The following is a 17710-nucleotide window of genomic DNA, read 5'->3' on the forward strand; positions in this document are numbered from 1 at the left end:
AATTATGGCATCATCTTCCTGACCAAGATCCTCTTCAAGAATGAAGGACAAAACAACAACCCTATCAAGTTAGTTTTCTTATTTTGCATTTTAGACTCTCAGTGTTGAGAGTTATCAGAAGTCAGATTCCAACTTCAGAGCCAATGAAAGAATCCTTTCTATAATATCTGTTGGTTCTGCCCTCTTCTTGAATACTTATAGTGATGGGTAGTTTATGATTTGTTTTATAAGGTAGTCCATTTAGTGTTTTAGTTAGTTTTAGTCCATTTAGTAGTCTCTTGTCTTCTCAACACTCTACTAATCCCCAGTGTGTTTGGGGAGGACTAACAACTCTGTTGTGAGGGCTTGCTGAGCCCTTTTCAGGGCTACTCATCTACCTTTTATGTCTACCTGCCACCCTGTGGCACTTCTGAGCCACTTCTGTGGCTCCAGAAGCTGTAGCATGCACAGCAACCATAACGCAGTAAAGACATCTCAGCAGACAGGCAGGTTGAGGGTAACCAACAGGCCTCAAACCTGTGGATGAATTAGAGGGATGTCTACCCTAAGCAGGGGTGGATGAGAACAATTTGTTCCAAAAGCCATGAAGGCCGCTGAAGCAGGAGCCGGAAGACTTAGAGCCTGGTCAGGAATTGAAGACACCAAGGTCATCCAGTGTATCCTGGGCCATTGCCATTTATCTTGACTTCTGTCCTGACATTGGACTTCAATGACTCAGGAAAGGAGAATGAGGCTAAGGACTCTGCCAAACTCTGCCTGACTTAAATCCAATTCACAAACACGTCAAGACATCACCCATGATGTCACTGATTCTCTTTGAAAACGAAAGAGTTGTGGACTGATCCAACCATTCTGGAGAACAATTTGGAACTATGCCCAAAGGGCTACAAAATTGTGTATACCCTTTGACCCAACAATACTCCAAAGTCTGTATCCAAAAGACATAAAGAAGGGGGAAAGTTCTTATATGTACACAAATATTTATAGCAGTTCTTTTTGTAGGGACAAACAATTGGAAATGGGGGGAATGCCCATCAATTGGGGAATGGCTGAACAAGTTGTGTTGTGATGCTATAAGAAATGAAGAGAAGGATGGTTTCAGAAAAATCTAGAAAGACTTACATGAACTGAAGCAAATGAAGTAAGCAGAAACTAGGGACATTGTATACAGTAACAGCAACACTGTACAATAATCAACTGTGAATGACTTTGTTATTCTCAGCAATAAAATGATCTAAGACAATTCTGAAGGATTTATGATGAAAAATGCTATCCACCTCCAGAAAAAGAATTGATAAGAGTTTGAATGCAGATTGAAGCATACCTTTTTAAATTTTATTTTTCTTGGTGTTTTTTTGGTCCATGTTTTCTTTTACCGTATGACTAATATGGAAATATGTTTTGCATGACTGCACATGTATAACCTATATCAAATTGCTTGCCTTCTCAATCAAGGGCAAAGGTAAGGAGGGAAAAAGAGAATTTGGAACTCAAAATTTTAGAAAATGTTTAAAATTGTTTTTATATATAAATAAAATACACACATATATAATAAGTTATAATAAATAATATAATTATTGTATTAATTAATATTGTAATAATATAAAATAATAACAAATAAATAAATTATAATAAATAATAATAAATTGTACCTTATTTAGCATTATAGAATTGCAGAAATGCTGGAGATCATCTAGCTCAGGAGTTCTTAACCTGGGGCCCATGAACTTGTGTTTTTATGTTTTGTTTTTTTTTAACATTCTGATAATTGCATTTCGACATAATTCATTTCCATTGAAATCTTTCGTATTCATATGCATTTAAAAGCATTATTCTGAAAAAGGAGTCCATAAACTTCACCAGGCTACCACTGTTCTCATTCAATGTTCTCATTTTAAAGGGTAAGTAAACTGTATCCCAGAGTGGTTAAATGATTTGCTAAGGTTATTCAGCAGATGAGTCATAGAGTTGGGACAAAAACTGAGATCTTTGGACTCTCAGTCTAATACTCTTTCTAGCATACCCCTTAGTTCAATACCATACTGTTTCCAGAGGTGAAAATCTTCAACAATTCTGCAGCAGATTCTAGGCCCATTTGATCTCAAGAGATCTGTACCACCATTGGTAGCCACATATCACCCCACTTCTTAACCATATTCTTAAGCGCCTTGGGTACAAAGACCAAGCTAAGTACTCTATTAACCTGTTGCAAATGTGTGTATGCAACTAGCAAAGTGCATTGCACTTAGGAGAGAGTTTCATAGTAGGTACATTAATACTGGATTTCCTGTACCATCCCATTATTAGTGTTTCTATGACTCACCTCAGGCAAAAGGGAAGGATCATTCTGAAAAAGCAGGACTTTGAGCTCTGATTCATTGATGCCAAAAAGTGCATTATTTTTTAAGGTTTTGCTATTTCCAGGCAAATGAATATCATGGGAAAATCTGCATTTGTACCTAGGAGAAAGTGAGACATGTGAGCAAAATTTAAGTGAATGATAAGGCAATCAATAGCATTTACTGTTTTGACTCTTATCTAGTCAGATTAATTTAATGGTATCATACCAACAGGACTATCCTACGTAATAAACTTATTTACTCATATTTGTTTCTCTTTGTAACAGTTCTATTTTCCTGATAAACATTGGAGAAGATATAGGAAAAATTGAGACACTAATGCACTGAATGAAGTTGGGAACCAATCCAACCATTCTGGAAAACAATTTATAACTATGCCCAAAGGGTAATCAAACTGTGCATGCTCTTTGCTCCAGCAATACCACTACTAGGTCTGTATCCCAAAGAGATTTTAAAGCAGGGGGACCTATTTGTACAAAAATATTAATAGTAGCTCTTTTCTGGAAGCAAAGGATTGGAAATTGAGGGGATGCCCACCAATTGGGGAATGACTGAACAAGTTGTGGTATATGCTTGTAATGGAATACTATTGTGCTATAAGAAATGATGAGCAGGATGCTTTTGGAAAAATCTGGGAAGACTTACACAAACTGATACAAAGTGAAATGAGCAGAACCAGACAAACATTGTACACAGTAATAGCAATATTGTATGACGATCAAGTATAAATGACTTAGCTATTCTCAGCAATACAGTGATTCAAGGCAATTCCAAAGTATTCATGATGAAAAATGCTACCCATCTCCAGAGAAAGAACCGACAGTGTCTGAATGCAGATCAAAGCATACTATTTTTCACTTTATTTCTTGTGTGTTTTTTCTTTTGGTCTGTTTCTTCTTTCATAACATGACAAATATGGAAATGCTTTACATGATTGCACATATATAACCTACATCAAATTACTTACCATCTTAGGGAGGGAAGGAGGAAGGGAGAGAGAAAATGTGGAACTCAAAATTTTTTCTAAATGAATGTTAAAAATTGTCTTTGCATGTAATTGAGGAAAAACAAAATGTTGTTTTTTTAAAAAAACAGGTACATTTTCCCAAAATGCAACTTCCTCCCTTGTGTGCAGAGATGGGGAATATAAGTGGGAAACAGAGAAAATGCCATGATTGGTTGGTGTTGATTAGGATTGTTGAATTGTGTTTATCATTTTTCTTTCACTTTCTTTTTTATTTTTTGCTGCAAGAGCTGTCTCACTCAGTTGACAAGTATGGAAGAATATGTTAAAACAAATGAAGGTGATGATGGCTAAACAAATTGTGGTATATGAATGTAATGGAATATGACTGTGCCATAAGAAATGACAAAATGGACAATTTCAGGAAAAACTAGGAAGATCTATATGAACTGATACAGAGTGAAGTGAGCAGAAATGAAAACAATTTGTGCAATGATAGTAATATTATGGAGAAAAACAACTTTTCAAAGCTTTAGAATTTTGATCAACAAAATGATTAACCATGAGTACAAAAAAAAAGAAATAAAACACTATGCACTTCTAGATAGAGTGGTGATGAACTTAAAATACAGAAAGAAAAATAAATTTTCAGACATAGGTAATGTGCAAATTTGTTTTGACTGATTAGGTAGATCTATAGTGAGGGATTTGTTGTTGTTTTAATTTATTCACAAGGAAAAAGTAGTAGAAGAGAGAATACTTTTTTTAAAAGTATTAAATTATTTTAAAATTCTATTCTCTCTATGTTGTAGATGAAGAAATAGGGAAGATAAATGGTTTCATGTGATCACATACTAGTCAGTCAGTCAACAAGCATTTACTGTATACCAGGCAATGTGCTAAGTGACAGAAAGAAAGGCAAAAACTGTCCCTGCCCTCAAAGAGCTCACATTCTATGAGGGAGACAATCTACAATAAATACAAACACATATACTAAGTACAGTGTAAATTAAATGTAATCTCAGAGGAAAGAGATTAATAGTTTAGGGGGCTCAGGAAAGGTGTCCTGAAGGAGGTAAGATTTGAGCTGAATATCTAAAGAAGTCCAGGGAAATGAAAGGTGGAGGTGAGGAGGTGGAGTATTCCAAGTACAGGGGACAGCCAGTGCACAGACATAGAACCGGAGCATGAAGAGTTAAGTATGAGTACTAACAGATAAATCAGTGTGGCTGGATTGTAAAGCTCAGGAGTGGGAGGCATGTATAAGAAGACTGGAAAGGTAGGAAGGGTCTAGGCTTGAAGGACTTTAAAGGTCAAGCACAGGGGCAGCTAGGTGGCACAGTGGATAGAGCACCGGCCCTGGATTCACGAGGACCCGAGTTCAAATCTGGCCTCAGACCAAACACTTCACACTTACTAGCTGTGTGACCCTGGGCAAATCACTTAACCCCAATTGCCTAAAAAAAATAAAATGTCAAGCGGAGAAATATATATTTGATCCAGAAGGTAATAAGGAGTCACTTGAGTTTACTGAGTAGACTAATGATAGAGACAGTCTTCATTTTAGAAGAATCACTTTAGCAGGTGGCAGATCACTTTGGAGGATGGATTGTAGAGGAGAGAAATTCAAGTCAGGGAGACTGAACAGAATGATATATCAATAGTTTAGCTGAAAGGTCATGAGGATCTGGACTAGGGTAGTGGTTTTTTGAGGGTAAAAAAGGGAATATATATACATATATATATATACACACACACATACATACACACATAAAACATACATACATGTAAACATACACACAAGAGATGATGTGAAGATTAAAACAACACAAGAGATTGGAGGCAGCTGGTGGTACAGTAGAGCTATAAGAGGTCTATGAGGTTTATGGGGTATTCAAGGAGGAATAGGACCTCTGGTGGGAGAGCTTGCTGAGCCCTATTCAGGGCTACTCATGCACCTTTGGTGTCCACCTTTCATCCAACTCTCACCTGTGGCTCCAAGAAGTTATATAGCATGTGCAATGGCCACACACTGGTAAAACTGTCTCAGCAAGCCAGCTAAACTAGGCTGAAGGTAACCAACAGACCTCAAACTGTCGATGAGTTAGCAGCACATCTATCTACCCCAAGCACCTAAGACTTCCTCTGGCCAAATGGATGGATGAGAACAACTTGTTCCAACAGCTATTAAGGCAGTTGAAGTAAGTTCTGTGGAGCACTTGGAGCTTGGTCGGGCATCCCCTGGATCCTGGACCATTACTGCCAATTGTCCTGTCTTTTCAAAGTCTTACCACTGGACTTCAATGACTTAGGAAGAGAGAGTCTGACAACTTTATGCAACTCTGCCTGGCATAAATCCAATTCATGCACAAGTCAAGACATCACCCCATGATGTCATGATATCCTCTTGGAAAACAAAAGACAAATAATAGATAAGACTGTGGAGCCTAGAGTTAGGAAGTCCTGAGTTCAAAGTCAATCTCAGATACTAATTATGTGACCCTGGGAAAGTCACTTAACCTCTGTGGGCCTCAGTTTCCCTCAACTGTAAAATGGAGATAATAATAGCACCTACTTCCCAGGGTTGTCGAGAGGACCAAATGGATAATATTTGTAAAAAGCACTTAGCACAGTGCTTGGCACATAGTAGGCATTATGTAAATGTTTATTCCCTCCTTTCCAGATTGGCTATGTAGGGAAAATGACAGTAAAGGACCAAGGATGACACCAAGGTGTAGAGCCTGATAGACCACCTGGATGGTGGAACCCTCTACAGCAATTAGAAAGTTGAGGAGAGGGGAGTGTTTGAGCTGAAGATGAGTTCTACTTTGGACATTCTGAATTTGAGATGTCTATGGGACATTCAATTCATGATGTTTAAAAGACCAGACATATAGGTGTGGGAATTATCTTTATAGAGATAAAATTTAAACTTATGGGGGTTGATAGATTACCAAAGAGAAACAGGAGAGAGAAAAGAGCCCAAGCCAGAGACTTAGGGAACATCCAAGTTTAGTGGGCATAGCCTGAAAGAAGATGAAGCAAGGGAAAATGTGAAGGAACTATAGTCAAATAAAAAGTTTTATGGTAATGGCTTGTAATTTAATTAGTGTATTCTCTCTAGTGTTCTAAGCAGTTTACAGAAACTGTCTTTACCAGTGTCTCCAAAGACAGCCATATATAGCCTTAGAGAAGTTAAGTGACATGCCCAGGGTCACACAACTTGTATTCCTCAAAGACTAGACTTGAATCCAGGACTTCTTGACTGAAAAGCCAGACCACTATCCCTATTCATGTATTGGTTATTTTCTCCTTCTTGACTCTGAGGCCCACGACAGCAGAAACAGTCTTATTTAATTTTTACATCTCCCCAGAGCTTAATCTTCATCTGTCTAACTTTTTTTTTTTAAACTAGCTCTGGCATTTTATTCAGGAAAGGAATTCTCTTCGAGGAAACTCCCCCTGCTGAAGCAGATCAGCAATTGTCCTACAGTTTAAATTCTTGGGAAACTGTAAGGGTCACATGAAGATCAAGTGACTTCCCCAAGGGTCACCCAGCAAGTATATGTTAAAGGCCAGAATTGAACCTATTTCTTCTTGGATGAGGCCAGCCCTGTACTATTCTACTACATAGCAGTTACTCAACATAGTGGGTTTTTTGTTTGTTTGTTTTGTGTTTAATTCAAAGTGTCCTTTGCTCTGAAGGATACATAGAAAACATGTAGTGCATATATTTCAAAACCTCTCTATACACTACATGGACTTCCTTATCAATCAGTACATATGGAAAACAAAAACATAAAACAGCATAAATAGTAAATTCAAAGCCTGATTCCTAGTCAGGAAAACCTGGGTTCAAGTCTCATCTCTGATAAACATTAGCTGCATGACTATGAGTGAATCACTTAATTTCTTAGCATCCCAGGCAATTCTCTAAGACTATGAATTGCAGAGCAATTTATCCATTGGTGTTGGTAGAAGGTGTTTCTTCAGTGGGCATCAACTATACCCATGAAACCACATCTCTGGTCCCTGTCAAAACCCTCTAAAAATATACTGGGGTCTGAAAGAAATATAGAATGCTTATATCACCCCTTTTTAAGGGGTTTGCTATGGCACATTCAAAGGAAGTCATGGCACCTGTCCCTGGGTTCCAATCTTGCTCTCAGTTGCTCTCAATTCCACTTAGTTAAGGAGTGAACTGATAATTAAAGCATTTGCTGATAAAATATAAGGTGTAACTCTCCAAGTTAGCTTTGCATTTATATTTTCGCCAGCATTTTATTTCCACCCCTTACCCCTTTTAAGGGGAAACAGCTGCTGTCACTACCTCCCTTCCCCTGCAGGCTGACTCCACCAAGCCTCCCAGAAAGTACCTTCCCCACCTCCTCTAAGGTAATGAAAAAATGATGGAAGACATTGTAGCATAATAAAAAGAATACTAAACTAGTAGTTAAAAGTTCTAGTTCTACATTGTACGCTGCAACAGCAACATTGTGCTATGATCAATTTTGATAGACTTGGCTCTTCTCAGCAATACAATGAGAAATTGTATACAAAGACAACTACAAAAGACTCCTGATGGAAAATGCTGTTCACATCCAGAGAAAGAACTATGGAGTCTGAATGCAGATCGAAGTATACTATTTTCACCTTTTTTTAAAAAAAAATTCTTTCTTGTGGTTTTTCCCTTTTGTTCTGATTCTTCTTTCACAACATGACTAATGTGGAGATGTGTTTAATATTGTACATGTATAACCTATATCAGATTACTTGCTGTCTTGGAGAAGGGGGAGAGGAGGGAGAAAAAAATTTGGAACTCAAGATCTTAGAAATGAATGTCGAAAAAAATTTTTTTAAAGATTTTGTTACAAAAATTAAAATAAAGTCAAGTCCTTCCCCTTGGGGAAAAAAAGTTCTAATTCTAGCCTTTCAGGCTGTTTCCTTAGCTTTAAAATGTGAATACCTGGATCTTAGGGATCAAATGAAAAAATTTATATAAAAGCCCCCTGCAAATGATAAACCCTCATGTTTGTAAGTTGCCAGTCCCTTCCAATGGGTAATGTGGTGCCACCAGAAGCTTTTGAACAATGGAAAGAGTTGGTCTTTCCAAAAACAAAAAATAGAGACAAGATTTGGAAGGAAGAAAACCTGCAGCGGAAAAGAGAAGTTAGGAACCTTTTTTTTAACATTCTGGACCAAAAGTGTCAGGGAATGATCTTAGGCTCCAGGCTTTCCTTCTTCCCTTTACTAGCAACTCATTTAGAATTTCTTTTTTTTCTTTTCTTGTCTTTCTTTCTTTCTTTCTTTCTTTTTAAGAGGAAAGCTTTCCCAGTCACAGCCCCTGGAAAGTCCTTCATTCACCATTTTTTGCCCGTTTTTATGTCTTCCCTTCACTCACCTACCACCAACAGTAAAACAAAAGAAAGAACTCTTATCTTCATATTTTCTAATATCTCCCCTTATAAGGAAATAATTACAGAGTTCTGCTTCTTCTTTCTGTTTATGCTTTAAAATGAGGAGCCAGGTTTGTTTGTTTTTTTCCAGCTTTTCTCTGACACTCTCCTGCCTTTGTTGAATTCCTCCTGGGACATTTTGTGGCCTGGCCCAGGGTAGCTATGCTTCATTACCCTTCCAGCTCGGCTTCTGACTCTTAGGACTTCCCCATTTATACCCCCAAAAGGATACCATTCTCCTCTTTTCAGCTCCCTTTTGTATCGTTTTCCCCCATTAGAAGGTAAGTTCCTTTAGGGAATGGAATGTTTTCTTCTGCTTACACTTGTATCTCCAGTGCTTAGTGCCATGCCTGCCACATAGTAATCACTTAATAATTGCACGTTGTCTTGCTTTGGTTAGCCTATAAGGCAAGGATGCCTCCTTCCTGTTACACAAATGAGAAACTCCAATTCTCAGCTCTGGACATTTTCTCTGGCTATCCTTCAGGTCGAGAATGTTCCCCCTCCTCATTTCTATCTACTGTCTTCCCTGGTTTCCTTCTAAGTTCCAACTAAAATCTTACCTTTTCCAGGAAGCCTTTCCCAATCCTTCTTAATTCTAGCGCCTTCCTTCTCTCAATTATTTCTCATTTATCTGTATATAGCTTGCTTGTATGTATTTGTTTGCTTGTTATCTTACCCTATTAGATTGTGAGGCCCTTGATGACAAGGACTTTTGTCTCTTTTTCTATCCCCCAGCACTTAGAACAGTGCTTGGCAAATAGTAGGTGCTTAATAAATGTTTATTGACTGACTGATTGACCAGGGAGCAGCAAGACCTCAAAACCCTAACTAGCCTCCATATTTTGGAAATTCAGTGCTAATCCTAGCTATCAGCTCTGGATTGGTTATGGCAGAAGTCAATCCTCAGTTCAGGGTTAGAAAGAGTAAATAGATGGGCCTAAAATGCTATGATTCCCATCAATGATCCCAAAGGATTCTGTGTAGTGGTGCTATTTCCTCTTTCTTTTCTAAAACAGTTCTGGCCCCACCCTAATACTCAAGAAGGCCTAGGCTTGAAACTGGTGGAATAAGAAGCTGGGAGATTAAAGGTGAAGTAGGTGGTGATTGATGACTAAAACAAGGAAAGAGGAATCTCAGGACAGAAGTAGAGTTGAGTGAATGATGTATAAATCTTGCTAAGTAGTGGTCTACTGGGGGGGGGGGATCTGAAACAGGACTGGACTGCCATGTGGTATCAATTGCTGTTGTAACCCACAACCTATAACACCAGGAAATGGAATTGGTCTTAATTAGTGGATTCTACTCCTGCAGTGGTGAAAAATGGGAAGCTATATGGTCAACCCTGATCCAATTTCCTGGAGTTTCTGCTTTACTATTTTTCTCTTAAATCACCTTTTCAAGCACATGGAATATATATGTATATTTGTATGTATACACACATATATATCACATGCATATTGATCGTGTGTGTGTGTGTGTGTGTGTGTGTGTGTGTGTGTGTGTGTGACTGGGGGCAGTAAGGTGGCATAGTAGATAGAGTGCCAGGCCTGGAGTCAGGAAGATTCATCTCTCTGTGTTGAAATCTGGCCTCAAACACTTACTAGTTGTGTCCCCCTGGGCAAGTCACTTAACCTTGTTTGCCTTAGCTCCTCATCTATAAAATGAGCTGGACAAAATGGCAAACCACTTGTCTTTGCCAAGAAAATGCAAATAGGGTCATGAAGAGTTACATATAACTGAAACATGAAATATATATACTTTTATATGCATAGATATATACATAAATTGCCATCATTATATGCCTACCTCACACCCAGTAAACTTAATCCTGTTGTCCATGGCCAGTTTTTCATAGTGATCTTCCCCTTGTTCCCAACCATCCCTTTGACTTTCAAAGAAGGAAAGAAATCCTATAAGTACCACAAATTTCTTCGTGAATTGGGATATAAATGAGAACTGTCTGTCCCAAGTGTTACCAGTCCCCATCCCCCCCATTAGTAGTAGAATCAAACCCATGGCATCAGAATTACAAGATAGAGTTAGAGGAGGTATTGTTGGAAATGCATGTGGGGAAAATTCCAGTTTATTTTAGGTGCAAAGATAAACATTCATCTCCAAATCTTTATTATTTAGGGTTGGAGGTTTTCTTATTGGGCTTTTAAGGAGTAATGAGGCCCAAGAGAAGAATAAAATCAAGGCAACAAAACAGAACAAGATTTGGTGATAACTTGTCTTTGGTAGTAGATAAAAATCAACATTTAATAATAATAATAACTAACATTTATATGGCACTTAATATGTGCCAAGCACTGTGCTAAGAGCTTTATAATTATTACTTCATTTATTTCTCACAATAACTCTGGGACATAGGTGCTATTATTACCCCCATTTTACAGATGAGAAAACTGAGGCAAACAGAAATTAAGTGATTTGCCCAGTGTCACATAATTAGGAAATATCTGAGGCTGCGTTTGAACTCAGATCTTCCTGATTCCAGGCCCAGAGTTCTATCCACCGTTACCACCTAGCTGCCCATTTACTGACTAGCATCATGCCCTCTCTACATCCAATGAACTGCCTGTGTTAAGTATAAAATTCTGGTCTTGAGACAGGAGGGCTATTTTGCCTACACTTCTACCTCATAAATTTTCAATTTTAAGAAGCAGGAGAAGGGTATGGGTAATATATGGTAAAGTCTTTTTTCCTCTTCCCATAAACCTCCATTCCCTTACTCTGTTCTCAAGATTTTCCAAGGCATCTGGTAATACTCTATTTTCCCCTCCTTCCTTAGAAAGGACTTTAGTTAGGTTTTTATTTTTTGGGGGGAAAATACAATAATTTAAGGTACAAGGGCAGGAAAAGCCATTTACTTTGGAGGAGAGGGGGCATTTGTCAGATGGAAATGGGGAAAAGTGTAAATACACAGAGTGGGAAAACAGTTGAATTAAGGTCTTACAGGGACAGGGTTTCTCAATTGGAAGAGAGAACCTCTCCTACAAAAGGAACATAATAGGGTCTTTGTCTTTGTCAGCTATCCCCATTTCAGGGATCTAAGGACATAGACCTTCTTTTTCTTGCTCTCAATGTCACTGAGCACAGGCATTTCTTCTGACATATGTACAACATGAGTTCCTAAAAATCATCACGCTGTGCAAAACTGAGCAATAAAAACCATAAGGCTTATGAAAAAAAATGGGGTTCGGGGGGAGTAACACTTAAATTCTGTCCCAAAGGAAGCTCTGGTAGGAGGAACCCTCACTGTAGGAACCAGGTCACTGACAGCCGTAGCTGGGATCACAGCTTTGGTGCAGCTTCATGTGAGGTGCCTTGGGGACCCCCACCCCTCCACACACACACACACACACACACACGCAGAGTGTTAGGCTCATTTTCAAAGGCCCATTTCCAAGGAGGTAGTGCACAGGGACCATCTCCAGTCAGCCTATTCCCTGGGCAGGTGGCTATGGGTGGCCCACCACATGCCTTTTCCTACTGGGAGCCAGATATCTCTTCTCACTGAATGCTGACAACACTAACCCCTCAACCCATCTGTAGAGGTCACCTTCCTGTTGCACTCCCCATGAATGGGATGCAAAATTTGTGTTATATTCAAACTATTCCCTAATATTAGTATCAATTACATTGGAATAAAGATTCCACTGAAAATTCCCCATTGCTAATCACCAATCCACACCCCTCCTCCCTTTTCCTTTTGGGCAAATTCAGTATTTTTAAGAATGGGCTTATTTGAACAAGGAATTGTATTACCTGATAGCAATTCATCTTTCTGAAAATAGGATTCATTAAGAGCCTTGAGCAATCAGAGGGAGTAGGGACTAATGATGACAGGAATCTGGATGTTAAGTGTCCTGGGTTCCCAGCTCCATTCTTGCCATTTCAGCCCTGTTGTATACAGGTCAAGACCTATTCTCTCTGTACTTCAGTCCCTCTTCACCCCCAGTGAAATAGAGAAAATACTACTCTCTTTGTTGAAAATTGGCGAGAATTTTACTAAATATAAAATGTAGCTATTATTCTATTGGGTGATATGTTGGAGCAGGAACTCACTGTTAGCAGGAAAAAATATGGAACGGGTAATAGAAAATGAAAGGGAGGAGGAGAGGAGCAAGTCATTGATATACATCCACCATCTCCTTTTCTATATCCCCTTAACTCCCATGTTTCTGGTTAGGTTAAGTTTCTCACAATGTGAGATGTTTTGCATCAATGTGGGCTCAAAAGGTAGAGGCAAAGGGGAGGAATTTGGCATCACAGTTTTTTTTTCCCACACATTCTTAACAAGCAAACAAAAAACCACATCTCACTCTTCCGGCCTTATTATTGTTCCTCTGTTGGCAAGCGAGTAACCCTATGTTTGTCAGCCCCCTACCCTGCCCATGATGTTCCATTCCTGTATTGAAGGAAAAAGGGAAAAAGACTGGGGGTGTGTTGGGATATGAGATCATGATCTCTTTGTTGTAGTTTAGTCAATAACAGTCTTGTTCGTGCTTGGGGTTTTCTTGGTAAGGATTCTGGAGTGTTTTTCCATTTCCCTCCCCAGCTCTTTTTGTAAACGTAGCAATCTTCAGTGTATGTAGCTCCTTTTTGTTTCAGTTTCGTTTCTCTTGAACAGCTAGCATAGTGAGAACTAGAAGGTACGGAAGGGGACAGAGATTTTAAGGTTCAGCCTCTGTGGAAGCTGTTGAAGAGCCTCCCCAGGACTTTGGCTGATTCACAAAATCTTGCTCTTCTACATAGACTTGACAGCTTAAAAATCAAGACAAGAACACAGGGCTGGGTCTCAGGAGAAACCCTGTTCTACTCTTTGCCTTCCTCATTGTCTTGGTCTTTGACTTTGAGGAACTTACTTCCCCAGTTCAGTTCAATTCAATAAGCATTTATTAAACACCTACTACAAGCAAAACACTATACCAGGAGTCAAGCCTGAAGCCAGGGAAGCCAAAGATTTAAAAAAAAAACAAACCCAAATAATCCCTGCCCTAAAGGACCTTACAACCTAACAGAGCTGTTTCAATCCTCTGTGAAATTAGAAACTGAATAGGTTTCGTTTTCTAAGGAACTATTATTCAATTCAACAAATATTCTTTAAACTCCTAATTTGTCCTAGACAGTACATAATGCTAGGCGCGGGTGATAAAAACAAAAGAAAAAGAAACAGTCCTAGATCTCAAATAGTTTACATTCTACTGGAGGATAGGGGTGAACCTGTAATTTCACTGGTATAGGAAATTCCTCTCTAGGAAATTCCCTCTACCAATGCAGGCTGGCACCGTCTGTGCAACTTATAGTCTAAGATAGCTTGTATAGAGAAATAAAGGTAAGATACACAATAAACACAAAATTACTATGGTTAGGGGAGGGGGACCGACTGCGGTCAAGAGGAAAGTCTCTTTGGTACAGCTCTAATCATCCACGTATCTGGAGCACAAAGAGCTTCCCTAAGATGCTATTCGTGCGTGTCTCCTCAATCTCATCCCCATTGCCGTCTTCACCACCAGCACCACCCCACCACCCCCCGCCACTCATCTCTTCCTCCCGCCCCGCCCCACCAGCCTCCCCATACTCACCCCTGCTTCTTAAACCTGCACCTATCCTGAAGGAACAGTTTACAAAGGTGTAGCCGCTCGCAGCCGTCACATTCGTCCCGCAGGTACTGGCTGCAGAGGCGCAAGGGGCTCACCGCCACAGCCACGGTGGGGTCCTCGTCCTCCACCAGCAAGAAGCGCTCGGGCCCGGCCTCCTGCAGGATCTGGTTCAGCTGAGCCTCCGACCAGCCGATCTTCTGGCTCAAATGCCGGACATCAGAGGAGCCCTCCTTGTTCTCGCACAAGAGTTTGGTGAGGAAGCAGCTGACCCCCGGATCTGCCATGGTCTGCAGCCGGGCCCAGGAGCCCCGAACCCGAGCAGCAGCTGGAGCAGCAGCAGGAACACCAGCCGCAGCTGACTCCTCCCCTCCTCCTCACAATTGAAAGGTAAAGCCCTAGCCCTAGGCGGACCGAGGCGAGGGGTGGGCCCTAGCCTGGAAAGGGGAGGAGAAGGGGGGGGGGGGGTGGCCTGCAGTCTCTTTGGAAGAGGAGACCAGAACCAATCGCGAAGCTGGGATGGTCATCCCTCCGAGTGCCCGCAGGCTAGGGCCAAGTCCTCACCCCTTCCTTCTTTCCTTTTCACTCAAAAGGAAAATGCAACCCGTGAGCATTTCCTCACCTCCCCGCCCCCAAATTGCCAGGATAAAGATACAAGGGATTATTACTAGTTACCGAATGTTTCCTACTCTCTCTGCTGAGCCCCTCTCCCAGAAGGCCCAGATCCCAAGCTTTCACCCCACTCTCGGACAGATGACAACCTCAGCTGTCTCACTGGTTGAGGGAGAGGATACTTGGTTAATTAGAAAATAAACAGGATCCCAACAACCTGAGAACACAGAAGATTCTGTGGTATTTATGCAGTGGAGAGAGAAAGCATTGGGCCAGGAATGTCTTCTTTGTTCTCACTGAAGCTCATACTCAGACTTGTGCTTAAAATGTGTAGGAGCTGGTTGGTGCCTCAGAGATCAAGCCTAACTCTACACTGATTATCTGGAGGTCTTCCATGATGCCCCCAGTTGATTATGACTTTTTTTTCTGCAAGAAATGTTACATCTTTTCTTGTAAATAATGTGATGCATCATATATGTGTATATATATATATACATATATGTACACATATACATATATATATATATATATATATATAAATTTATGACTGTGTCTTATCACCTCATTAGTCTGTAAGCCCAAGAGGTCAGGGATCCTGGAGGCATTAAACTTTCTTTACTATCCCTCAGATTTAGCGCAGTGCTCTGTACACAGTAGGCACTTAATAAATATTTGCTGCTGAATCAAATTGCAGCTGACGGTTATGGGCCCAAGCCGAGACCTTTGCCCCTTACCCCAAAAGAATTTGGATCCCATTTGTTTGAGGGGGGAATGATGGGGTACAAGCCCTGGGAAACCTCCCCCCCCCCAACTCTCCTAGATTTTCTCCCACTTGGTTAAGTCTTTGGCGTTTGCTTGAGGCATCATCCCAGTAATCCTTTCAACTTTCATTGTGGCTACTTTCATTGTGGCTACTCTCCCAATTCTCTGTAACCCTTAACCTAGCTCAGCCTTTCATTGTTTGTTACCAGGGGATGGGCCCCAGCCATTTCCCACCTTTGATCCTATCTAGACCCCATTTTACCTCCCATCTAGATCCTCCCTATACCCCTCCTCCAATCACCCCAAACTACTTGGCCACTCCTAGATCCCTCCCACATTCTTTCTGTATATAAGATCCATCTTGCCTCCATTAAGGTACTTAGATTCTTTAAGAGTCTAGCCAAGTGCTCAGATTCTTAAAATCTAGCTAATGGTTGAGATTTACTCTAGCCTGCTTGCGTCACAAATGTTCAGATTCCTTAAGAGTCTGGCCAATATGGTGAATCTTTAATAAACCTTGTCTTTCACTGAAAGAAGGCTTGGGTTGAATTCATTTGGGTGGGACTGTGTCTCTTGCTCTCAATATTTTGGGATCCCAGCACTCCTAAACCTCAATACAACTACTTGCTGGATGGATAACAATCCCGTAGGCAGTTACTACCCTAGTATTGTAGTTATGAGGAAGAAAACAATCAAGAAGCATTTATTAAGCAATTACTATGTTCCAGGCACTATGCTAAGGTTAGGGGTGCAAAGACAAAAAGTGAAAGTCCCTGTCTTCATGGAGCTTCCATTCTAATGGGGAACTACATGTATACAAATATATTTGCAAAATAAAATCTCAATACTCAGCATTCATGACATAAGCCTGTAAGAAACAAATTTGTTCATTTAGTTCTAAGCATGTCTTCTTAAAGAAACTCAAAGGGATAGAGATTTGACTGCTTTTGAAAACAAAGGAATGGAGGTTAACTTATGGCTCTGTTACTTATTAACTGTGTGACATTATACAAATAATTTTGTCTCTCTCTGGGTTTCATTTTCCTCACCTACAAAATGAGGGTGTTGTACTAGGTATTCTCTAAGATCCTTTCCAGAACCAAATCCGATTATCTTATGAATCCTAATATTTATAAAATTCTCTCCCCCAACATTCCAGTCTACAGGTTTATAGTGTTCAAGATGAATGACAAGATTTCATAATCAAGATCAAAGAACAGTATGAAATTTAGGTACCAGTTTTGATTCATTAAGTAGGAGAGTCACCTACCCTGGACAATCATTTCCCTAAAAATCATTCAGTCCCTCTTTAACCATTAAGAATTCTCCTTTCAACCTGGGGTTAGTGACCTCAAGAGGAAAACACTGTGGCAGAAATCAGGCTTGGGTTAACATATTACACAATATTCCACAATAAATTCAAAATTAGCATGCCATTTAAATATCAAAGATCATACCCTAAAAAATTAAAAGAGCAGTAGACCATATACTTTTCCCAGCTATGAGTAGGAGATGAATTCTTAATCAAACAAGGGATAGAGGCAATTACAAAAGACAAAATAGATAATTTTTATTAGGTAACATAAAATTTAAAATGTTTTGTACAAACAGAATTAACATATCTAGGATAAGAAGAAAAGCAGTTAACTGGAGGAAAATATTTGTATCAAACCTTTCCAGTAAAGGTTTAATAACAAAGATATATAGGCAACTAAAAGAAATATATAAAAATAAAAGCCACTCCCTAGTAGATAAATGGTCAATGGATACTGCTGATTTTTTTGTTCTTAAAAGAAGAATAGAAAACTATTAACAATAGAAATGAATGCTTCAAATCACTAATAATGAGAGAAATGTAGATCAAAATAAGTCATCTCACACCCAGCAAATGGAAAAGACAATAAAAAATGGAACTAGTTGACATTGGAGAGATTATAGAAAGATATGTAA

At 39.6% G+C, this 17710-nt stretch overlaps 1 protein-coding gene across 2 annotated transcripts in view; it reads right to left on the reverse strand.

The window, feature by feature from the left end:
* LOC114028125 (poly [ADP-ribose] polymerase 12-like) overlaps positions 1-14777 on the reverse strand; it is a 64607-nt gene extending 49830 nt beyond the window's left edge. For both annotated transcript variants that reach the window (XM_027842327.1, XM_027842326.1), the window contains exons 1-2: positions 14372-14777; positions 2324-2459 (exon numbers count right to left, since the gene is read on the reverse strand). In XM_027842327.1, the coding sequence (XP_027698128.1) occupies positions 2324-2459; positions 14372-14673 (438 nt within the window). In that variant the 5' untranslated portion in view covers positions 14674-14777. The remainder of the gene's footprint in view (positions 1-2323; positions 2460-14371) is intronic.
* Between the last annotated feature and the right edge of the window lie 2933 nt (positions 14778-17710).

Source organism: Vombatus ursinus, unplaced genomic scaffold (assembly GCF_900497805.2).
Source record: "Vombatus ursinus unplaced genomic scaffold, bare-nosed wombat genome assembly UNPS02014870.1, whole genome shotgun sequence".
Classification (NCBI taxonomy): Eukaryota; Metazoa; Chordata; class Mammalia; order Diprotodontia; family Vombatidae; genus Vombatus; species Vombatus ursinus.